This window comes from Hydra vulgaris, chromosome 12, assembly GCF_038396675.1.
Source record: "Hydra vulgaris chromosome 12, alternate assembly HydraT2T_AEP".
Taxonomy (NCBI): Eukaryota; Metazoa; Cnidaria; class Hydrozoa; order Anthoathecata; family Hydridae; genus Hydra; species Hydra vulgaris.
In genome coordinates, this window is record NC_088931.1 from 78,743,349 (window position 1) to 78,770,155 (window position 26,807).

Consider the following 26,807-nt stretch of genomic DNA (forward strand, 5'->3'; position numbering starts at 1 on the left):
TCATTGTTATGCATTGTAGATTCAACACTTTCAACTTCTTGAATTTCATTCGAAGGACCTTGGTAGGCTACCTCATTTTCCGTGTTATTGTTTTTATCTTTTCTTTCATTGTTTTTATTATTATCTACAATTTGTGGAAATTGCATAATAGTTTGGTTTGATGAAAAAAAATCTGTCATTTTCGGAAGTTTAGCTACCATTTCCTCTCTCTCTTTCTTCAATCTTCTTTTACAAGCTCCACGTTCATATTTTCTTAGCATTTTAATTGTAACTGTATAACCTGAAAAGTGTTAAACTGTTCTTTTTTTCTCTTTCACGAATTTAGCGCTTCAGCTATTAAATGCATTCACGCAAGAACTCTTTTGTGCGGAAGTACAAAAGAATTGTAGAATTGCTATCGTTAATGCATTTTCAATAACAATATAATTATTCAATTCATTAATAATTTTCCGAAGGGAATTGTTTTTGTAGCAATTTGTACAAAAGTTACATTCAATTATTGCTATAAGGCGCTGCTACCAAACTAGTAATATTTTTTTTGTAGAAGTAGTTGCGCTCCATCGTTGTCAAAGACGGAAAAAATATATAATGCAACGTTTTTGTTGACAGTTATATTATTTTTGTGCTTTTGTTTTCAGACAATTTAGTAAATTTAACTTTGGCTCTTTTAAGTTAATAAAAGATTTAATTTTCAGAGTTAATAAAAAATTATTTATTTTGAATATGGGCCCCTAAAATTGTGGGGCCCGGGGCTATAGTCCCCCTAAACCGCCCCGCCCCCTTGATCCGCCACTGTTTATAAGTAATAACATTGATAGTTAAAGAAACCGTCATTTAGTCTATCCAGCTGATTATTTCTAGTTTTTGTATTACTTTTTTTTAATAAATTAAATTCTAATATCTATATAACTTTTAAAGAGCAAATTTTATAAAAAAAACACATGGTATATATTTACACTTTAATAAAAATTAAAAAAAAAAATACATAAGTTTATATTTATAGCCCTAATTCAATGCTAAAGATGGTAATTTTTTTCATAAAAATTAAAAATTGCGGACGTTTCGGACCAAATTTCGTATTTCTTTTTTTTTTTTTTTAATTTTTTTGTTCTTTAATCGTTACAAATTCGTAAAGTATAATAGAATCTTTACAGAGTAAGTAAAATTTAAAAAGAAAAAAAGATTACAAAGTTACGCTATACAAAAAAATAAGTTGATATTTAAAAAAAAAAAAAAAAAAAATGTTATCAGTTTTGGCAGAATGAAAATAAAAATGCAAAATGCAAAAAACAAAGAATGCAGACACAAAGAAGTTTTTAATTTTTTTAATTTTATTTCAATACTCATAAATATAAGTAGGTACACGATTTGCTAAATAGGTAATATATAGTCGTTCACGTGTTGATAAATAAGCCTATTATTTATTTATTTATTTTAAAGTTATTAGAGTTTACATTGGTTACGGAGCAAAGTTAGTTTATATACATAGTTTTAAGTGTTATTGGGTTAATAAAAATTCATAAAGTTGTTAGTGTTTAAAATAAGATCTTTTAATAACGTTTTCAGAGTATTTAAGTTATTCGATTTTTCTAGTTGAGCATTTTTTTATATTAGTTTGTTATCTAGATAAGGACCACGGTACGAAATGGAAAAGTGCGAGAGATTAGTTTTTTTAAAAGGTACGTTGAAGTTTCCCGTTCCTCTGGTATGGTATCTATTTTTGCTATTTTGGAAAAAATTCGGTTGAATTGGTGTTCGGTTGAATGTTTGGTTCGGTTGATATTTATACAGTTTATTGTATATTACTCTCTCCAAAAGTTTTGAAAATACAGGTAGCACTGAGATAGGTCTGTAGTTATTTAGTGTAAATGCATCACCGGTTTTTAATATTGGTATTATCTTAGCTGTTTTTAATTTATTCGGTTCGGATCCTGTAATAATTGAAGATTTAGATATTTCAAAGATTGGTTGTTTTATCTCCGGAAACACATTTACAACTATATAGCTACAAATGTTGTCTATCCCAGGGGCCTTATTCGTCTTAAGCGAGTTTTTTGCAATTTATAGTTCTTCATGGTTTAGTCCAGAGAAAATATTTAAACAGAAATGTTGGTTTATGATATAAGTTTCGAAGGAGATATCAGGGCATTGAATTTTTGAAGCCATATTAGGGCCTATGTTTGCGAAAAAGCTATTGAAGTTTTCAGCGATAGAAGTTTTGTCGATATATTCAGTTTTATTAATGATAATTTTATCGGGTAAATTATTTGATTTAGTATAGTTTTTACCTATTATTTCTTTCAATTTGTTCCAGCTTTTTTTGATATTACTTTTGCTTTTTTGTAGTTGTTTTGAATAATATACTTTTTTTGAATTCTTTTTAATTTTTTCAAATAGATTTTTGTATTCCTTGTATGTAGTTAAGTTAGTTTCGTTTCTGTTTTTAAATACTTGATATAGAGTTTTTGCTTTGTTTTTGATGATTTTCTAATCCCATTAGTTATCCATGGGCAGTTTAAATACTTTAAGTTTATTTCTTTCTCTTCAACAGGGAAATGTTTATTGTAGTGATCTAGAAAAATATTTATAAATAAATTGTATGCGGAATTTGTGAGTCCAAGGTTAAATTCTTGATACACTTCATCCCAATTTACTACCGATAGCGAGTCTTTAAAATTTTTAATAGAGAACTGATTGGTTTTTCTTTTATAGATTTTAGTTTTAAGATTGTTATAGGTTCTTAAATCTTGAGATAATGAAAAATAAATAGCAAAATGGTCTGATAAATCGGTTTTGATAATTCCTGCTTTTAAAGAAGTTTCTAGAAATGTAATTGTTAATATATTGTCTATAGCAGAGACGGAGGTTGGGGTTATCCGAGTAGGTTTGTTGATGATTGGAAGAATACATAATTGAAACAGATTATCAAAAAAGAGCTTAGTAGCCGCATTTTCTTTTTAGTTTAGACCAGAGACGTGGTGGCACCTAAAAAGCAGGTACGAATTTCAAGAAGAGGGGCGAGTGTGAAGTACTTTTAACAAAATCAACCATTTCAGTAGTGAATTCATTTAAACCGATACCAATTTTGAACTTTTCAAGCACTGATTGAATTTTTTCTTGTGAATTAGAGTCATAAAAATTATGACTAATATCTTCACTCATATTCTTCAATAAAAGATAACTATGCTTTCTAAAAATTTCAGCTGTAAAGAAAATTTGTCAACAAGAATTGCAGGTGCTGAATCCACTAGAGTATAAAACACTTCTGCCAACCACCGATCTTTAGCCTGAGTAAGTCGCTCAACTTCTGTTTCATCGAAGTCCAGTCGTTTCTTTCTGCCAGTCCTATTCTCATCAAATATTTGCTGTTCAAGCTGAGCTTCAGTTGCAACTTTAACAGTAGATATAATAGCATTTTGGTCAGCACTGTCTCTTGATACTTGAAGCTTTTCCAGTGATACATCGACAAACATTATAGCAAACAAAAAATCAAGTGTTTCTTGAAGAATTTTATTTAGGGGACCCAAGATAGTAAAAATTTCTTTGAAGAGACATAAAGTCACAATTGTTTCGTATGACTGAAATTGGGATAAAAGACCTTGTGCTTCACTTCGAATATACATTTTAAGTTCCATGTCATTTGAAATTTGTTTGAGGCAATCGATTACTGCCTGGTATAGTGTCAGCAGTTGGTCGGTAGTATTTTTTGTAAGGCACTGAAACGAACCCTTTGGGTAGCAGCCAGTTCAATAGATTGATTCACATCCTCAAGAAGAGATTTGCACTTCTCAAAAATATTATTTCGTTTCCTTGAGCTTCCGTATAGAAAGTCTTTAGTTTCTGCACATTACCAGGCTTGTTTTCTGTTCCAAAAAAGTGAACAGAAACAACAGAAGATTTTGCACAAACTTTCATAACCAGATTTGTTCCATGAGATCCACAATAAATATTTGTTGCCATGAAAGAATACTGCTTCAAATGTGTTACAACTCCTTTGTTTATTCCTTGCATATTACTTGTACCATCAAAACACATACCTATACAGTTTTAAATATCTACGTTAACTGATTTGATTTCATCTTTGATTTTTTCTTTTTTTCCTTGACCAGTTGTTGTTCCAGTTTCAACCATTGAAATCAGATGTTCCTTTAAAACGTTCCTCTTCTGCAGCAAGCGTAACATAACGTAATACAATAGAAGTTTGCTTGTATAGTGTAATACCATTGTTGCCATCAGCTGATGTTGAAAAGAATACTGAATTATTTACCTCTTCTGAAATACCCTTCTTGACTATCTGTGTCATAGCATGAATTAGCTTGTTTTGTGTATATTAGAAAGAGGCGTAATTCTAGCAACCCTTCCAGCAGATTGTTTTTGAGTACTGTGAACATTTGAAAGTTTTTCATTCAGCACCTCATCATACTGACTGAGTAAATTTAAAAACTTAAGAAATTTAACCGCGCCACATTGAAAGATTTCACTTTTTTCAGAGTCATTATAAATATTGGATTCCTCATTTCTACGTAAAGAAATACTCTCTGCGATCAAATACCAAATAGCATCAATAACTCGTATTAGGTATTGATGTAGTTTCTCCGCTTCTTTACGTTTCTTGTTCAGATGTCTCGTGGTTTCAATATTTAATATTTTATCAATTGTGGAGTCTGATAATGCATGGACCATAGCTTCAGCAGCATTTTGATAGTTTTTCTGGGTGCAATGCTTTGTTATGATGTGACGTAAGTTTGACCAATTATCAAACCCATCACGTAAAAAAATTCTGTCCTCTCTTGATCCAAAGCTTAAACAAGCAATAGTAGAGAGTAAGTTAGCCATGACTTTTTCTGCACAACTTCAATGTCATTAATTTTAACTGATTCAGTGCGATACTTAGATAACCTTGAATGTTTTGTTGGCTGATTTGGCCCTAATACATTAAATTGCTTTTTATCAATCGTCTATGCATTTTTCAGCTCTAAAAATTTTGCTGGATCATTTTCAGTGACATTTACAACGTTACCTTGAAGATCATTTAGAAGTAACTATCTGGTTACTTCTAAATAATCTTCATTGGTAGGGCCACTGAATAATCTTTATTGGTCGTCCGCTGCATATTTATCAATGTAAAGCAAATGAATTCATGGACTTTATATATTTATTGTTTTGAACTTTTCAATAACAATTTTCTCTTTTTTTATTGATGGGATGGTTAATTTCAGATAAAGAGGAGACATTGTTTAATCGTTCCTCACTAAAATGGTTGTTTTCGGTATTCTTTTAGTTTAACAATACATCTGCCTCTACCTTCTTTTGTTTTAGCCGCCATACATATCGTTCTCTTCTTTTTTTTAGCCTAGATGTTCGTTGTTCAGCTGATTCATTGCTCGAAATTTCCGTTCTCTTTCTCGAGCAAGACAATCGATCATATTCAGTTTCCAGATTCTTTTTTATATTTAGCTTTCTTCTTTATATTTCTTCGTTTATAAGATATTTTTTTTATTTATTTACTTTAGAAACATTAATTATTATTTTTAATTACTATTTATAAGTAAAGTATTAAAACGTTACTTTTAATTACTTTTCTTTAACGATTTCTTTTATTTACGCTAAACTAAAGTTTAGGGTCTTTCTTTTATTATTACCGCTGACCTACTATTTGTTTTGAGAGGACACCAAATAAACGAACAAGCAAACAAACAAACAAACCGACGTGAAAGCAAGTTAAATTGAATGTTGTAAAAAATGCCCTGATAGAAACTTATAGAACTGAAATAAATTTTTTCTGTTTGAGGATTGGGGGCCCAGTTTCCTGAGCCAGATTAAGGGCATAGTACAAGTCCTTGTACCCTCGTACTGGGCCACCACGTCCCTGGTTTAGACTGTTAATATTTAAATCCCTTAAAAAGAAAATATTTTTTTCCCCTGTTCATTTATTTTAAGAAAGATTTCATTAAAAAAATTTGAAAATTTAGTTATATCACCTTCTGGAGGTCTATAGCAAGTGGAAATTATAATACTTTTTGATTTATTACCCGTTATCTCAATAGTAAAGACTTCGCTATCAGTGTCAGAGATGGAGAGGTCTTGTCTTACTTTAAACACATGATGATCTTGGATATACGTTGCGATCCCTCCTCCCCTTTTGTTTGTTTTATTGTCTTTATGCAAGCAGAATTCTATTGGGCCTAGAAATTCTTTTTTTGTTATCTTTTGTAGAAGGAAAAATTACTGTTTTTTTTTTTTAAATTTAAAAATTACTGTTTTTACTAAATTTTTCTTTTTTAACTTAATAACTTAAGACTTATTAACTTAATAACTTAAAACAATAGGTTTTTAACTTAATAACTTAAGACTTATTACTTAATAACTTAAAACAAAAGGTTTTGAATCGCTGCGCTATAATGTCTTCGAAACTGCAAATAATTTGCAAATCAATGATTTTTGTGACGTAATACGCAATTCATATCAAATAAATAAAATGTATGGGGAAATACAAATTAAATTTTTGTTAACTTAATTAACTTTTTTTGGTCAAATTTTTCCATTTCCTTGTATTGTCATCGAAAATGATTAAGTGTGCAAAATTTGAGCAAAATTGGTTGAGAAAAAAGCTTTCAAAAATTGATTTCAAATTTTGTGGCACACAAACATATATATATATATATATATATATATATATATATATATATATATATATATATATATATATATATATATATATATATATATATATATATATATATATATATATATATATATATATATATATATATATATATATATATATATATATATATAAATATATATATATATATATATATATATATATATATATATATATATATATATATATATATATATATATATATATATATATATATATATATATATATATATATATATATATATATATATATATATATATATATATATAGAGAGAGAGAGAGAGAGAGAGAGAGAGAGAGAGAGAGAGAGAGAGAGAGAGAGAGAGAGAGAGAGAGAGAGAGAGAAAGCATGGAAAAATGTACAGAACTATTTCACATATCTCGACTTAGTTAAAATTAAAATTATTTACGAAAATCTCTGACGAATATTTTATCATATTTGATAATATCAAATTTACCTTCCTTTCGAAATCTTTTAACATCTTCCCAAAGCTTTTTTCTTATTTCCATCGTTTTGTTCGCATAGTCTTCATTAATGAATATTTCGGTTCCTTTGAGTTTTTTAGATAGCGTTTTATTTTTATTTTGAAAGTCTAGTAGTTTAATAATTATAGTTCTTGGAGATTTATCTTCATTAGTTTTCCCAATGCGGTGAGCTCTTTCAATGATTACGTCTTCAGAGATTCCCCGTTTGTTTCTAAATAGATCTTTAACTTTCTTTGCACAGTCATTCCAAGATTCCATGGGCAGCTCAGTTAAGCCATTAATCCTTAGGTTTTTACGGCGTGAACGATTTTCAAGGTCAATATATTTTTTTTTAAATTGTTAATTTCCATGGCCATCAGACTGTTAGTCTCCGAAATTTTTTTAAAGAAATTTTCTTCCTGAAAGTTGATACTTTTCTTTATATCATTAATGTCTTTTTCAATTATTATAACCTTCAATTTGCTTTTATTGAACTCGTTTTCAAGTTTGTCAAGCCGATCTGTTATTATTTCTAGATAAGCACTTATTTTTTTTTATTATTTTTATTTTTTTTATTTGAATTTTTCATGCTATATTTTTCTATACAATGTTTTTATCCGAAGATATTGTTGGCTTAGCATAGGAACAGCCACAAATAGTCATTAAGACTAATACAAAAGTAGCGTCCGTTATTGACCAACATTTTTGCCTACAGAAGTACTACTCAAGCCCTGAGTTGGCGGTGGCAGGATTTGAACCCGTATCGTGCAACAGTCCGGGTCTTAACTTTCCGTTTAACGCTCTAACCAACTGAGCTATCCAGCCACAATATCGCTAAATATCTTTTCCTGTCTTTTTAAAAGGTTGATAGTTTCACAAAGAATACTTATTTTTTGTTCTTCCAGTTTGGTGGTTATTAGTTTTTCAACATTTATCATTGTAACTTCCATATTGTAAATTTTTATGATAAACACGTCTTGCTCTTACCATGCCGCAGATGAAAAAAAAAACTTCTTTAAATAAAGGCTTAGGAGTTTTTAAGGCAAAAAAAATCGCCGTGTATACTTTTAAATAGCTTCGCTGTGCGAGTTTTTTGACTTTCGACGTCAGTATTGTCATCAAGACTTTTTTATCAGGTCGAATAGCCAATAATCGGATGGAGCTAAGTCTGGTGAGTATGGCGGGTAGGGAACTACTGTTCCATGTGTTCCTAGCTGAACACTGTCACATCTTACTATTGTTCTTGGACTTTCACCTTCACCGACCCAACTAGCGTTAGCCGATTTGTGTCCAACTTATCTCAAATAAAACCACAACTCATCCCCTGTAATAATGTCACATGGGCCGTTTCTGAAAAGAGCTAAATTTTCCTTACATGCCTCAGCTCTATTCTTGCGATTTTGATTGGTTAACTCGTGGGGTATCCAATGTGATGTTGATTTTCTTTTTTTAAGTGCGTCGTGAATGATTTCGTTGATTGTAAAACGATTAATCGATGTCAAGGCTTCAATTATATCATTTGTTGCATGCGGATTTTCTTCAACAATGGCTTGCACACGTTCAATATTCTCAGCTGTATGAACTACTGAACTTCTCTAATGACCTAAGTATAAGAAGTCACATGCACCATTTGCCTACAATATCATATATAACCTCGTATATAGTAATCAATCAAAACTTTGTCTTTGCTTGTTTTAAAACTGAACTCGGCTCTACGATATTTTAAGACTATTCTCGAGTATTTATCAAATGTTGTAAATATAAGTATCTTAAGTATTTATCAACGGTTTTATGTAGTTTTATGTAAATATAAATCTTAAGCATTTATCAAAGGTTGTAAATATAATACAAGTCAAAATAATTGCAAATCTGCCAGCATTAGAGTTAGGATTATCTTTATTTGTGCTGCCTTACATCATTTAAACACGTCAGTGGACACGTCAGATGTTTTCTCATTGAAAATTTTGTCTTAAATTCAACTCTTGATTTTGATCTTGAATTCATTTTCTCCGACATGTTGATTAAATTGTTTTGATGAACGCAATTCTTCAAATTTAAGTTTAAAGAGGATAATAAGTTTTTGAAGAAAGAAGAAAAAAAATTAAGAAAAATAAAGAATTTAAAAGTTTGAATATATAAGTTTATTTATTCAAATCTTTTTCAAGTAAAATTAAACAACATTTATAAAAACATTAATTTTCTTATCTGTAGTTTTTTTTCAATGTAAAATGTCCCATCTATTGTTTTTTGCATTCATCTATAGATTTTTGATATTTACTAAATTCGATTTGAGTTATAGATATAGATAAACATTCTTGATAAAGTGTGCACACTTTATCAAGAATGTACGCGGACAAACACATTAACAACAATTATCCACTTTAGTTATAAACCACTTTTTTATTTTAATACTATTGTCAAATGAGGATGTGTTACAAAGTATTACGGTTATTGGAGCTTGGGAACATGAAGAACCCAAATAACGGCCCCCTCCAACCCTTTGAGAGGGGGAACAGTATTTTAAACATAATTGTTTTCAAAACTTAAAATAAAATTTAATTTTATCCATGGAATTCAAATTTCATAAAAAAATCTTTTGGCGTTCAGAAGTAATGACCACGCACAGTTTACAACCCCCTCATCGTGGGAGGAAAAATATTTTACACAGATTATTATTTTTTATACTTATGCCCGTAAATCCATTTTGGGCAATTTGGGGTAGCTGATTTTTTTTTTAGTTATCCATGATAACATCCACTAGAATAAAAAGTCATTTCAGGGTGGAACTCTGCGGAACTTTTGAGATATATTATTTTCAAAAACAAAATTTGTCGGAAAATTTATATTTTCACCTAATTTTTTAATTACTCATTTGGCAAAAGCTATATTCAATATTTTAAGTTTTTTACTTTTGAAAAAGATAAAAGAACGCCTAAATAAAGCTTCATGATAAAAAAAAATAAAAAAATCATCTAAATGAGTAAAAAAAAAAAAAATTAGAAAAGTATAAAAAGTTCACGAATTTTAGCGAACTTTTTTTACCTTCTACTACGTAGAAAAAAATGCTTCTCTGACTATGATAGTGGACATGAGAGAACCAAAGTATATATTTTTCTTATCATTTGATATTTTTTCTAATAAGTTGTAAAAAAAAAAAATGAAAATGGTGTATTAAAAAAATTCCACTTATGGTCACTTTTTGAGCTTTTTGCTTCATAGTGCACAGTATGTATAATATGACAATTATATTGTAATGATACATTCTTAAGTGAACCACAGTCATCGTATTGAGTTTAATACTATGACAACCACAAACTATTGAAGTTATAGAATTAAAAATTATGCGATTCAAAATGGTGACCTAGCAGTCGAAAAAACTAGTAAAATAAAGCAAAACTATTTTACTAATGAATTTTTAAACGATTAATTTTATACATAATTAAAATGATATTCGCAGTATTAGTTTTTTGTGTACTTTTTTAAAAAACTAGATAATTAGTTTTATGTTTGACATAAGACCAATATTCTTACTTTATTTTTATTAGAAAAATAACAGCGAACAATGCCTAAAAAAAACTTCAGTTTGATTTCGAGTATCAGTTTAAACAAAATTTTTAATTTGTTTTATATTCTTTATATAAAGTTGTTTATATGTACAGTTTAGTTGCTTTTTTTAAATAAAAATAAACGGTGATTGGTCTTACGCTAAACATAAAACTAAAAAAATTGAATTGCATAATTTACAATTATATAATATTTAATCATCGTGAAAATAATAGAACAACAAGTCTATTTTAATTTTTCAGTTTTTTAATTTGAATATTAGAAAAATTACTAATGATTTAAAAAATCATTAGTAAGTACATATGTGCTTGCTAATGATTTTTTTATAAACATAATTTTCTAATATTCAAATTAAAAAGTTAAAAATTTAACATGGACTTGTTGTTCTAATATTTTTACGATTATAAAATATGCCAAATTATATAATTGTAAATTATGCAATTCACAATAATATAACATAATAACAATAGAAACTAAACAAGAGTTTATTAATTTAATTGTTATTAACTTATCTAATATTAACTCTTGTTTAGTTTTTTTGTAATTTTAATATCATTGAAAATTGCTAATATTACCAGCAAATTTATTAAAATATAATCTGAAAAAAATATTATTAATTTGGCATAATATTAAATAATTAAATCAAATAATTAAAATGAAATAACAACAGTGTGTTAATAAAACTTTTATTAAATTTTTGTAATGTTATTATTATTACAGTCAATAGATTATTGAATAATAATAGCAATAAAAATAACAACAACAATATCAACATCAATAATCAAAATAACAACGCTAATGTTTTTAATAATAGTATTAGTAAATAGTAATAAATGTAATAATATATAAAAATATTAATGATATTAACAATAATTATAGTGATGTTATAGTGACAATAAGAATGTTAATCAAATTAACTAAATATAATAAGGAAATTAATAATACAATTCAAGATCAGTAAGATAACTTATTGAAAAAAATTGTTCAATAAAAAATTAAATTATTAAAACAATTTCACCATATGAAAAAGCAAAGTTAAAAAACAAGTTAATTTAGATTAATTATTTTTTGAAAGGTATATTAATTAATCACCTATTGTAATTATATAAATATAGTACAATTTTTTTTTCACCTTACTAACAACTAAATGATAAGTTTTTATACTTATATATTATTGCTTCATTTTTTGAACATTCTTTTTGTAATATAGACTGGTTTCTTTTATATATATATATATGTATGTATGTATATATATATGTATATATATATATATATATATATATATATATATATATATATATATATATATATATATATATATATATATTCTAGTTTTTGGTATCCAGGAGCTCTGAAAATATAAATAATTTTATGTACTACTAATAGAAAAAAAATTAAGACTTTTAGGTTATTGGAACAATCGTTTTTTAAGCCCGAAGTCCTTAGGTATAATAGCGGCAAGGACTCCAAGACTCCAGGACTCCGGGCCTAAAAACATTAAGTTTCAAGTCATTAAATCTTATGAATTTTTTTATTATAGCAGATAATAAGTCAACAAACATGTTTAGAGCTTCTGGACACTACAGACTTGGAAAAAGTAGAGATATAAAGCTGGAGTCTTTTTGGGACTCCGCATCCCTGATATATATATACATATATATATATATATATATATATATATATATATATATATATATATATATATATATATATATATATATATATATATATATATATATATATATATATATATATATATATATATATATATATATATATATATATATATATATATATATATATATATATAGATATATATATAATGCACATATATAAACAGGCCTCAGCGGGAAACGAAAGCTTTAGCTCTTGCCCATACTTTTCTAAAATGGTTAATGGGAGCAATTTACGCAAAAGTATCAATAAGGCTTTTGATAGAGTTTGCTTTGACACATTGTTTATGAAACTCTCTGAAATTGTCTGTAATGTGACTTTATGCTTATTCATTGTCTGGTATATTGGTCAAACAGCTCAAATTTCTTGGGCTGGCTTACTATCCAATACATTTACTATTGGTAATGAAGTATGACAAGATGGTGTTCTATCTTCCCTGCTATTTAGATATGTATTAAAAATCTTAGTGTTCAGCTTAACACAACTCCCATAAGATGCTCTTTAAGTCCTTATGATATTATCTTATGTGCACCCTCTGTCAAAGGTTTCCAGAACCTATGTGACTTATGGTTTAGTTTTGCTTTGAAGTATGATATATATTTTTATCGATTTGGGCCTTCATCCTGTAAAAAAATTTGATTTGATTTTTTATATATAAAATGAGAGATTTTATATCTTTTTTTTTTAAACTCAATAACATTTTTGATAATAGACTTATGTAAAAAAATAAAAATAGTTTAATCTATATGAATTTTTAGTAATTACTCTTGTGACTCAATGTTTAACACCACATATATTACATTTTCGTTTTAGCAATTAGATGGTTCTAATTGAGATTATTCAATTTAATTTGTTGTTTTATTTTTATTGTGGTACTAATTTTGTTGCTTTTTGTTAATTTTCCAATTTTTTAATATCCATTTGTTTTGTAGTTGTCTAATTAACTTTTCTGTAACTTTGCCAACCTCAGAAAAGGTTTTATGTACAAAACTTGTTTTTTGGTATTGTTGTTTTATGTTTTCTTTATTTTTTTATGCAAATACAAATTTTTCAAATGTAAACATTTAAATCAAATAGTTGTTAATTTCTTTTTATAACTTTAAAACACAAAGATGATAGACAAGACCACTTGGTAGAGCTTGTAAAGAACTATTATACCTCTAAAATGTTGACCTTGTATAATAAAGTAAATAAGTACTCTGCCACTAAAATATTACTCATTTCTTTTACAATTATTTTAAACAATGTACAAAAGTGTTGTCTTTTTTTTTTAATAGCTGAAGATTAACATAAGTAATTTATAATATTGTTTGTTATTATTTGCTCTAAATAATTTGTCTTCTTCTAAAATACCCTGTTAAATATGCCAAAATATATTGTGTTATTTATTGACTTTTAACAATGGCTTTTAAATAATAATCCCATAACACTATTTTCATTTAGCATTAACTTAGTATCAGTATAACCTAGAAAACATTTGTATAAGCCTGACCTTTACCTTGATAATAATAAAAATTTTATGTAGAATTTGTTTGAGTGATCTAATAAAATTTATAGTAATTGACCATAATTTTTGACAGATCACTCTCTTTTTTAAAATTTGTTTACAGTAAATTATACTGTAAGGCAAGAGAAAAGTGATACTTTTCTCAAACATCTACTTTGTAGTGAGTGGATTATAATAAAATTTATGGAATTGGCTTTCCACATTTTTTTAGATTATTTACAACAAAGGTATTTTTATTGTTAACATACAAAAACTTTTTTTAAACTATTATTTTCATTTACAAACTACATTTTTTTTTATAATCATCTACTTGTTCATATTATAAAAGAATGTTTTTTGTTAAATTGATTTTTTGTTTGTATTATTTTTTTAATGTGTTTTTTTAATATTTTTAGTTATGTTTTAAAAGAAATGAATTAAATTTAGAATACTATTTTTAGTTTTTTAATAAATGGCTAATGAAGAACTTACTTCTTTAATAAATGGAATTGATGATAACGATAATGATGATGATAAAGTTAGCATTCAAGAATCAATTGATTATCAGGTGACCTGTAAAGAATTGGTGGATCTTATGAACAAAAATGATGTATTTGATGCCATTAGAGAAAGATTTAATGACAATTTTGGCCTAGTTAAAGCTTTAAAAAGTTCTACTACTAATGGAATTATAAGTAACTCTGAAGAGTTAAATACACGTAAAAAAATGTTTGGAAAAAATATAATTGAACAAAAACCACTTAAGTCTATATATAAACATATATGGGAAGCACTAAGTGACAAAGTTTTACAGATTTTGATTTTTTGTGCTTTAATTTCCCTTATAATAAGTTTTGCGATAAAAGATTTAAGGGAAGAATGTATCGAAGGATTTGCAATTTTATTTGCTGTTGCTATAGTTACAATTGTAACTGCATTAAATAATTGGCAGAAAGAAAAACAGTTTATGCAGCTACATAAAAAGATAAACAATGAACATGTTGTTAGTGTTGTTCGAGATGGTAATGTTGTAAAGCTTTCACTTTCAGAATTATTAGTAGGAGATGTATGTTTAGTAAATAATGGAGATATAGTTCCTGCTGATGGTATTTTGTTGGAAGGAAATGATCTAAAAGTTGATGAAAGTTCTTTGACAGGTGAGTCACAAATGGTTTCTAAAAGTGTAAAAAATCCAGCATTATTATCTGGTACACGGCTCATGGAAGGTACTGGAAAGTATATTATTACTGCAGTTGGTGTAAACTCTAAATCAGGTAGCATTATGCTTCTGCTAGGAGCTACCAAAGAACAGGAATCTAGTGAAAAACAATTGAGTAAAAAAGATTATAATAAACAGAAAAAAGATAATAGAGAAAAAGATAAGTCTATTTTACAAAATAAGTTAGCAAAATTGACTATTATGGTAGGCTGGGTCGGAATTTGTGCTGCTATAGTTACAGTCTGTGTTCTTATATTGCATTTTTGTATCGAAACCTATTATGAGAAAAAAGAACACTGGAGTAACAACCATTTAATGAGTTACTTACATTTTATTATTCTTGGTGTAACCATAATGATAGTTGCAATACCTGAAGGTTTGCCGCTTGCTGTTACTATTTCTCTAGCATATTCAGTCAAAAAAATGTTGGTTGATAATAATTTGGTCCGTCATTTGAATGCATGTGAAACAATGGGAAGAGCTACAACAATTTGTTCTGATAAAACAGGTACACTGACAACAAACCGAATGACTGTTGTAGAATGTTATATCCAGGGTTTTTACTATAAACAAATACCAAAACACGAAATATTGAAAGAAGAATTTCTGGATCTCTTTTGTCAGTGTGTTTCATTAAACAGTAATTATGAATCAAGGATTAAGGTATTTTCTTAATTTTTGTTTTTTATTGTAGAAGTATAGCTTTTCAATTTTATTTTCTACAGAAATGTGAACTCATGCTGAATTTAAATCATAAATAGTAACTTTTTGTGAAAGGATTTTAATGCATTTAAAGCATTAAAATCCTTTCACAAAAAGGCAGATATCCCTGTCTAATAACCTTGACTAATTTTATAATTTAACTGGGGCTAGGGTTAAAATAAGCTGAGACGTTTATACTGACATGCTAGTAATTGTTGCATAAAAAAAGTATGAAAATATTAAATGATAAATTCCAAACTTATAAAGTTTAATTTTTAAAATAGTTATCAAGTTATTAAGTTCAAACATTAATAGTTCACTAATGAAATTAAATATTTGAATAGTTGAAAGTTGTTTAAGTTTTTTTCAAGTTTTATTTTATTCAAGAAATAATTCTTTACATAATTTCAAACTGCTTATCATAACCACTTGTCTGGTTAGTATCAATAGCACTTTTTTGTAGGAATCTGTTTCCTTGAAGCTAAATAATTTATTCAGTATTGTAGTTTTTTTTTGTCTCTTGATTTATTGTCTTAATAAGTTTTAATGATAGTTTCAGTGTTTTCTTTTGTTGAAACCTTTTTTTTGTTCATTAAAATTAGTAACAATTAACTTTTTATAAGACATAGAAGTCAAACTGTTGACTCATTGCTGTTGACCTAGTTTTCATCAGCTCTGTCAGAGAAATAAGAATAGACTAAATAAATTTTTTTCTAATTTTTAAAGTAGTTGTATTTAATAATTTGTACCCTAAATTTTTAAAATTTAGTATGTTTCTTGTCTGTTTCACTGTTCAATCTTTAAGCAGTAAGAGACTAGAAACATAATATCTAGACTTAAAATAGCTAATCTAGTATCCTTTTAAAATACATAAACATAACTGCATTATCTATATCTGTTTCAAAATTACAATGATGTTTTTATGTTTAGTATTTTTTTTTGTTATGTAGTCATTATTGAAGTGAGATTACTGGAGTTAAAAATGGACAGTATTCTATCATAGCTTACTAATTAAGGTTTTGAATGGTAAACTATGCAAATGATTCATTCTTTTTAATAAACCCAAAATGTGGTTTATTAACAAGAATGAATCAACTAAACACATAACCATTACTATCATCATAAAGTGACACAAACAAGAATCTGTATTTGTCATCCTAATCAGGAAACAACGTAAATGAAGTTATCACAGGCTTGAAAAATTTAATGAATGAATTTGATCATGTTTATTAATATTTTCTGTATTCTTGAGTGTAAGATTTCATTACTTTTTACTACTAAAATGTTTAAAAAATTTTTTTTTTAAAGTCACCTCTGTCCACCCATTTTATGCCTGTGACACCAATCAATAGTTAAAAATATTGTTATAGCTGGTTTTATCCCCAGTGATTAATGAAATAATATATTTGGTAGCATTTTTATTTTTACATCTATATTTACATTGTGTCACACATAATTTTTATTCACAAGTTGTTTTAAATTTAGCCACCTAATACTTCATCTACTGCCTCTTCTGTGGCACTATCTTTTGCTGATGACAGTTTTCATGAGCAAATCGGAAACAAAACAGAATGTGCCTTACTTGGTTTTGTTTTGAAGCTTGGTAAAACATATGAACAATATCGTAACCAAATTCCTGAGAATAATTTTGTCCATGTATACACTTTTAATTCGAATCGCAAATCAATGTCAACAGTAATAGAAAAACCAGGAGGTGGTTTGCGATTGTTTTCAAAAGGAGCAGCTGAAATACTCTTAGCAAAATGTACACAAATAATTAATAAAGATGGAAATGTAAAAGCTCTATGTCAAGCTGATATTGATAAGTTAAACCAATCAGTTATTGAACCCATGGCTTCAAATGGATTGAGAATAATTTGCATTGCATATCGGGATTTTGCCATTGGTGGTAAGAATTTTAATTGAAGCTATATAAAATGTATATAAAAATAAACCATATTTGATGTTTTTCTTATATCTTCTATGATTGAAATTAGGATCATTCCTTATGTAATTGCCCAGACCATATCACCAATATCTTTTTTATAATTTTTATCTTATAGCATAAGGTAAAAAGAAATAAAATTTTTGAAATTATCTCAATAAATAATTTCAAAAATTTGAACTTAAAATACACTGGCATTTTTTAAATATCATCATTAAGTTTTGCTGATTCACATTTTTGTAAAAATATGAAAAGTCAACAACAAAAATTTAATACTTTAATCTTAGTTTAAATAATCTTATTAAGGCTAATAACTACTTTGTTTTTAAGGCTAATAACTACTTTGTTATTAAGGCTAATAACTACTTTGTTTAAAAAGTCCACAAATGGCATTCTAAGGATAGGATTTGATTATTTGTTAAAAAAATTTTGTCTTATTTTTATAAAAGCTTATAAGATATAAATATTAAAATTGTATCATATTAGAAGATTTGGTGACTAGTTTTGGACTTATATACTACTAGTAAACAAAAGTATTTGGCTGTTCAGTACTAAATTGAAAATCAGTAACGAAACTTTGGCGTTAGAGAAATATAATAGAAAATATAGGTATTAAAACTGTTAGAAAATACTCAAGAAAATGCTAGGTTACATGTAAATAAAATGTAAATTCAAAGCAAAAACATTAAAATAGTGATGTTCTATAAAAACAAAAAATAATAAAAGTAAATAAGAATTACAGATGACAAAAAACTTTAAAGTTACTCAACTTTTTTTGTCTGCTTGGTAGGGTTCTCTTCTCTAATTCCATTTAAGTAGCTTTTTAAAAAGTATAACAACTAGAGTTGTTGATAATACACCACAATTAAGTTGAGTGAACTGTTGAAAGAAAATCATAAACCTGTGAGTGATATTGTTTATATACTTTTATTTTCAAATGCTCTTATTTTCTGGATTGTAATACTGGATTATATTACCAGCATATTCTGGTTGTTTTCTGTCAATCTTATAGTTTATTTGCTTATAAATGACTTTTGCTGAATATTAATCTTAACTGAATATTAATCTTAACTTCACTAATCTCAAAATTGAGAATTTCATGAATTTGTTTCCTCAAAATCTGTGCTTTGAGTTTAAAGTCCTTTTTGATTTACTATACCCAAGGGTAATGTAATTGGGACGACCTAATTGGTAAAACAATATCTTTTAATAGTGTCTACTGTTTTCGGAAATGTATCTTTTATTATGGATATATTCATTGACACTTCCAGCTGGTCCTGTTGATCGTTGAAAGTTCCTTAAGGAAGATACCATGTTAACCTGATAGAAATTACTAACAAATTTTCAAAAAAGTAATAGAATCGCTTCTTTTTAATTCTTCCTCATAAAGTAGCTCTGAGTATCCTGGTTATTAGTCTTGTTTCTTTATATTGTACTTTTTCAATCTTTTAAAAAAAAAATGAATTCCAAATAAAAGACACATATTCAAGATAAGGGTGTACTAGAAAAACATATAAAAATTTAACCATACCAGTGTTTAAAAATGAAAATGTGTGTTTGATTGGACCTAAGATTATATTTGCTTCAGAAACACATGCAGATATATGATAATCATATTTCAGATTATTTATCAACTTGGCACCAAGGTTGTTTTCATATTCTACAGTACTCAATTGATAATCAGAGATGTAATATTTTTAAATATTTTTGTTACATTTTGTGTAATACATGCATATTTTTGCATTTTTCTATATTTAGTTGCACACTCCAGACATTGCACCAGTTTAAAATGAAATTTATGTCATCCTGATTTATGTCATACCTAGATCGTTATAACTGTTATTACGGATTATCTGGAAAAGTCTGCAATTATTAGCATAGAGCTTTGCTATTTTTTAATTTATCTGGAAGATCATTGATATAAATTCAAACCTAAATTGGTCCAATAACAGAGCCTTGTTGTACACCATTAATAATTTTTTTAATATACATGGAGAATTAAAATTTCTTTTTACTTCTAGTATTATCTTCAAAAGCTTTATGCAGATAACAAATTTGATCAAACTCTGTTCTCCTTGAAATGATATAATTTTTAAACACACTAAGAGGTTTTTTTTTACTCGTTGATGACCTAATTTTACTGTCAAAAAGCAAATTAGTTGTTGTATCGGTAGAAATTAAGTTGGGTTCCTTGCAATAAAGTGACTCATGCATGCATGAACAGGACTTTAGTACAAAAAAGTTAAAGACTGTTCAGCACATTGTTCGGAAAAATGCTCATTTGCAAATAAAATCCATGTTTAATGCACCTCCCAAATATTTTAAAAGAGTTTAATAATGGTTAAACATATTAAATTCTATATTTATCTTTTCTTACATTCTTAGTAAAGATAAATTAAAATTAAATGGATACAAATGTTATTTTAAAATATTGATTAAAAATCAACAGTTAAAGTACTGAAATACCAGACGATGTTATGAGATTTTATTGTGTAACAAAAACACTTAACGCTAATAAATGTAATTTTAACACAGCTTTGATATTTACATTGTTCAAAGTAAAATAGCATCATTAGCATATTTTAAACTCTATGTTGCTTACCATGTTACTTACTAATGTTATTTTTGTAGCCTTTAAAATGTAGCGAATTTTATACAATTATTCTATACTGTTGTGCATCTGATTGATCTACTACTCATTTCTTTTTATTCTAAGATATATGTAAATGTGCCACTATGAGTGGAGATTTTTTCCTGCAAGTATTGCATATGACAATCAATTGTTTACTGCATTTTCGGTTTGTTTTTAATTGAGTTTAATCTTCAAAATCTCCACTACAGTTGAGGAGGTAACTTTTTTTTATTTAATTTTATTTGTAGTTCACTCAATCTTAAACTCTAGAACATAAAGCCCTGTATTTTCAGAGGCATTGGATGGATTTGAACCTCATTGTACCAAGAATAGAGATTGTTCTTAAAGTTTAAGGAGTCCATACAAAGTATTAAAGCATGTTTTGTGCTGTGACTTCTTTATTCTTTAATTTTGTATGTTAATATGTGTGTTGTTTTTGAATTAAAATGTTTTCTAGTAATAAGTTATACTTTTAGATCCCCGAAATCTTCGGAGATCTGAAATGAATATGAAAAATATTAAAACTGAAATTACTGATATATATTGAAAACCTTCAAAATTAGTTCTTTTTTTTTGAATGAGAGAAAAATTTTTTTGATTAAAGGAGAGTGCTCAGCATAAATTGTCTAACAAGGATCCATTTTCACATATTTCTTTAATAGAAATACATAAAAAAATTGAAAGCACCAGTTTTGAAGATTTTAAATATTTTTCAGTAATTTTATAAGTTGCAATTGCAATGCAACATATTTGCTCATTTTTTATAATGTTGATAATGTGATTTGTCACATAAAAGTGTAAAAATAAATAAATGAAAAATAACAAAAAGAGTACTATAATAAACTAAAAAAGAAGTATATTTTAATTTACAACATTTGGCATAGCAATTGCAACCTATATGATTTTCAAATTTGAAAGGATTCAAATATTAAAATGATAAAATCTATGCAACTTCAATCTCACTCAAGAATGATTGACTTGTTTTTTAAGTGAAACTTGCATTGACTTAGGAAATTGTTGCCAAGCTAGCATCAAATCTTGGACTTTCAACCAAATTGCAACCAAATTTCAACCAATTGCAACCAAATTTCAACCACATTGCAAATCTATTGGTGCAAAAGCTGATTGAAAGTTTCACCAAGGTTGAAGCTCCCAAAAATGTCAAAAAAATGTATCAAACAGTTTATAGATCAGCAGCATATGTGAATGACAAAGTGATGAAGAAATAACACTAATAAAGTTCAATAGAGGAAAGTTTTCCTTTGTTAGTGTTAAGGTGAGATTTAAAAAAATTAAAGTTATAAACATCCATATTTTTGGACTTAACATTTACAATCAAAATCATGGTGTGATCAAAATGGGCAATGAATGTTATGCCTAAGCTGTCTTGAGGTTGCAAAACCATCAATTAATGATCTTCAGCATTGATCCTGATTTGCATTGACCGAGATTGCATTGGTCTAACTATGGATGGGGAAAGTGTTTGCACAAGAAACATTTAGTTGCTGTCTCTCACAACAACTTAATGTTTGCTATGATCATGAAATCCACCTTTCTACTTTTCAACCATGTAAAATGGCCATGGATACTATGAGTGGAACATAGCAAAAGGTGAATTTGTATTGGAGGATTTGTGAATGGGAAAATATTTTATTTGTGGTCAAATGGTTGAAGAAAAAGAGGTATTAAAAGGTATCCAATCTTAAGGTGTCAGTCTGTTAAAATTTCTCAACAGCCGTATTCACATCTCTCCGTTAAATTAACGTAGAATTTGACCATTAAGAAAAAAACTCTTAATGGCCAGTTATAAAACAGAGGAAAGTAAATTGTATTCTAATCCTTCCGTTTAGGCTCTGTTTATTAACCACTCCAATAATTTTTACTGTTAAAATTCCTCTGTTAGCCAGCTCCATTAACTAGTTTTCATGCTGTTTTTGTCACCCCATCTAAATATTGCAATTCCAACAGACGCTGATTTTGTTTATTTGGTAAATCGCAGCCAGTGATTTTTTAAATATTGGTTTCTGAGTACTTTAGATATAATTAAAACTAAAATACAAAAAATTCAAAGAGTTTGTATCTGCTTAACACTTAGTTTCATTTTTTAAAATTTTATTTTTATGCCTCTTTAACTATTATAGGTTATACATTTTCTCATAACTCTATTTTCTTTATTAAAACCAAATAATTTCATTGTGAGACACATTTCAAGAATTCGCGATCTTCTTTATCACACCAAAGTGGAGGTTTTATTTTCCTAGTGTTTAAACTATATATTAACTCCAAAATAAGTTATGTCACTGTGTACTGTGTACTGTGTTCTTTCTGTTTAAGAAATTGACTACTAATTATTCAAAAAATATTTTAAAATGAGCTTATAAAATAAATTTTTTATAGGCTAAAATAAACTTTTCTTAGATTAAAGAAGAAGATTAAAGGTTTAAGTTAAAAAAAAAGGTTAAAAAATTTTTCTTAGGTTAAAGAACTTTTTTTAGGCTAAAATAAACTTCTCTTTTTAAAAATGAATTTTTCTTAGGCTACAATAAATCTCTAGTAGAAAACATACAAAAAATGTTATTCAAGTTTTTATTTATAATATTTTAATAATCTTTAAAAATGAACAAAAAATTAGCAATATTTCAAAGACATGTTAAAATAACTCGTAAATAATATTTAATATAAAGTGCTACACACAAAAAACCAAGGATATTTTTGTAAAAAAATGTTTCAACAGAAAAAGTTTCATGTAACCTCTTTAGGGTTTTGTATTAGAGCATATAGAAAGCTTTATTGCCCATCCAATAAATATTATGTTGCTATAGTCATGTAATACAGGACTGTGTACATACCATACAATGATATGATACAATCATACAGTGTGTAATTACGTAATTCAAAAATATGGATTGGAAAGGCAAAAACAAATTTGAAATATCAAAGTTGTTTCTTTTAAGTAGCACTTGATGTATTTAACTAAAAATTTAATTTTGTAAGACACCTTTTTGTAAAATAATTATCAAATAGCAGTAGGCAAAAAATCTATGCTGCTACCTTGGCTGCATTATAGAGATTTTACTGTGTGCTTGTTATAAAACACCCCTTAGCACATCGTCAGCCGAGAACCAAGAGGCCATATGTCCACTTTTTGTGGTTCCAAGTAATCCGAAATTCAAATTTTGGGGCACAAATACTGACTGTTGTACTTTATGTAAACTATTCCTATTTTTAGATCTAATAGTAAATTAAGTCTAATTTTCTATAGAAGTGATAAAATCTTGTTTGAAAGGGTCGTTTAACAATAAAAACGTTGCAAACTGAACCTGGTTATGGACATGCAGCCTGTTGGTTTTCATTTTTATTAAGTTTATAAAATTTAAATGCTTTTTTTTTCTTTCCGAAAGCGCTTTATTTGATGACATTAAATGTGAAATATAAAAAAATTGTTTATAATTTTCGGTGGGACTTTTGCTGGTTCTATTTTTAACCTCTTTACTGGTTCGTACCTTACTTTACTACTTCGTACCTTACTTTACTAGCTTTTTTAGTTAACCTCTTTGTTAGCCCTTTAAAGTATTTATAAAACTATAATGTAGTTTTAGAGATCATAAAATTGAATAATACTGCAAACATATTTTATTTTGCTAATGAGGGTCAGTTACATTGGCACAAACACAAATGATTAATAGTACAATAAAAGTTACAGAATTTTAAATTAAAAAAAAAATTGTTTAAATGTTTTAAGGTGGTAGCAATAGTTACTATGAATTAAAGACTGATCCAAACAATCTGTTACAGTTAAAAATTAAGTACAACGACCCTCAAATTAAAATTTATACAATATGATCAAAATTAAAAAGATAATAAAAAGTTCATAAAATAAAGAAGTCAATAGAGCTGCAAATTGCAGCAAAGAACATTGTCCAATAGTTAAAGTAAAACACTAGCCAAATGATTGCAATACTAATGTCATATATTCATTGTCTTGAAGAGGCATGAACTTTATCATCGATTTTAGATCTTCTACCTTTTCCTTCAATATATATATTTTTTTTGGAAGCACCTTTGGTTGCAAAAATGTTTCATGATTTCTTATTATTTTGTTACCTGAACTTTGGTTTCGTGTTTTAAAGTTGACAATATTTTCCACCTTATATTCACAATCAAACGTATTCTTGTATTCCACACTCAATGGCTTATCTGCTGAGTATTTAAGTACCTTTACTTTAGCATATGGAATATTTTTAAGCAACGAATAATTCTTTGCAATAGATTGAAAGTCCATCATCTGCTCTTCTTTAATTTGAATCAACATGATTGGATTCTTTCGAGGAATGTATTTTAGTATTCTGACAAGGCCAATCAGACTGTACACTTCAGCTACTGCCATATTTCTTTCAATAATACTATGCAAACTGTCTATTTCCTGTATCACACTATGTCCTGGCTCACAAAATTTCTGAATGACTGTTTTAATTTGTGGATGATTTTGTAAGAAAATTTTTAAAGCAATCGTCATAAAACTATTTCGGTTCTGTGGTACACAAGAGTCGCTCCATAAGCAAATTTCAGTAACAAGAGGTTCATCCGCAACTATTTGATCTAGTATAACAAGAACAGCACTAGCTATATCATTTCCTGAACGACCACTTGTAAGCTCTGACCAGAGTGCACCGTAATTTTTTTTGGATATTGAGCACTGTGCAGTCAAATGAAAAACAGTCAACTTTCGTTTGTAAAAAAAGTTAGAAACATTTGCTGTTGGTAGGCTGAACACTTTTTCCATATCAAAGCAAACAATACATTTGCTTTTATCAAGTCGATCACGATTACGTTCTTCATTAGTCTCAACTTTGTTTTTTGTGTGGATTTCATGTAATGCTCTTTCATTTAAGTTAGGTGAAGGATTCATTTTCATACTTTTACATTTGTCACATCTATCTTTTTTTAATGTATGAACTTCAATATTAAACTCTGTGTTAAATATTGTTCTATACATACTTTTTTTTGCAGGAACAACATTGTCTAAAACACATTTTTCACAATATTTCTCATACAAAATGGTCATATTCAGATTTTCTTGAATGTACTCTTTGTTTGTACTTTTGCGACAGTAGTGACTGTCAATTCTGGGAATGCTTTGAATATGTTTACTTACAGAATCTTTAATACTATTTGGGACAGTTCGACTAGGTACTTTACCTCGTTTATACTGTTGAGGTGTTCCTGTTGTTTTATTTTTTGTTGAGTGGTGATTTCGAATTCTTTTTTCATCAATATCTAGTGTACATAGATAAAACTCTTTGCAAACACGTATGAGTTTGTCAGAAACAATAAAGTAATATGAATAACTTTTTTTTTTCAATTTTGGATTTTCAGCCAAACGACATCTTTTTTTGTTTTCTACGATTGTAGTTTGGGAGTAGAAAAGACGCTTTTCTTGATCATTCAAAATCCAGTGTTGTTTGTGCAAAGTTTCTTGATCAGTAACACTAATTTTTATTTTACATTTGAAACGACACACTTTGTGATCTCTCTTACAATCTTTAATAAATTTCCCCCTTTGTATTTTATTGTTTGAGCCTACGTACTGCTGACCACTCTATCTAAGTGTCTTTCTTATTTCTTTTTTCCAGGAGCTAGGGTCTCGTTTTCGTTTGCGTGTAAGATCCTTTCCAGTTCTTCTGTGCTTTCTGACACTTTCTCTGGGATTTTCCTTTGAAGTGGTATGAACAAGTAAATCATCATTTTTATCAGAATTTTGTGATTGAATCCCAGAGAGAGGTTCAGAGAAGTTGATCTGAATAGCAGGTTTTAATTGAATGTCTGCAACATCTTGTTCCTTTGAGTTTCTAAATTAATATTATAAAAATTAATATACATATATATATATATATATATATATATATATATATATATATATATATATATATATATATATATATATATATATATATATATATTATATATATATATATATATATATATATATATATATATATATATATATATATATATATATATATATATATATATATATATGTATATATTTATATATACATATATAAGTATATATTTATATATATTTATATATATATATATATATATATATATATATGTATATATTTATATATACATATATAAGTATATATTTATATATACATATATATATTTATATATACATATATAAATATATATTTATATATATATATATATATATATATTATATATATATGTGTATATATATATATATTTATTTAGCAACAATAATAATAATAATAATATATTAAATATATAATAGTCATAAGAAAGGAGCAGTCTGAACTATTCATAATTTCATAACTTAGAGTATTCAAAAGTTATATTCGTACCTTTGAAAGACTTCCTCAGTAGTTTCATCAAATTTTGATTTAATAAGTGAAGTTTTAGCGGCAAAAACAAATTCTTAGCTGAAAAGA

The 26,807-nt window shown here is 27.3% G+C and overlaps 1 protein-coding gene across 1 annotated transcript in view; it reads left to right on the forward strand.

Annotated features, from left to right (window-relative positions):
- The window catches only part of LOC100201160 (plasma membrane calcium-transporting ATPase 3), a 56,533-nt gene that overhangs the window by 8,611 nt on the left and 21,115 nt on the right, over nt 1-26,807 (forward strand). Inside the window, exons 2-3 of the mRNA XM_065814565.1 lie at nt 14,316-15,736; nt 17,261-17,684. Of these exons, the coding sequence (XP_065670637.1) occupies nt 14,327-15,736; nt 17,261-17,684 (1,834 nt within the window). The 5' untranslated portion in view covers nt 14,316-14,326. The remainder of the gene's footprint in view (nt 1-14,315; nt 15,737-17,260; nt 17,685-26,807) is intronic.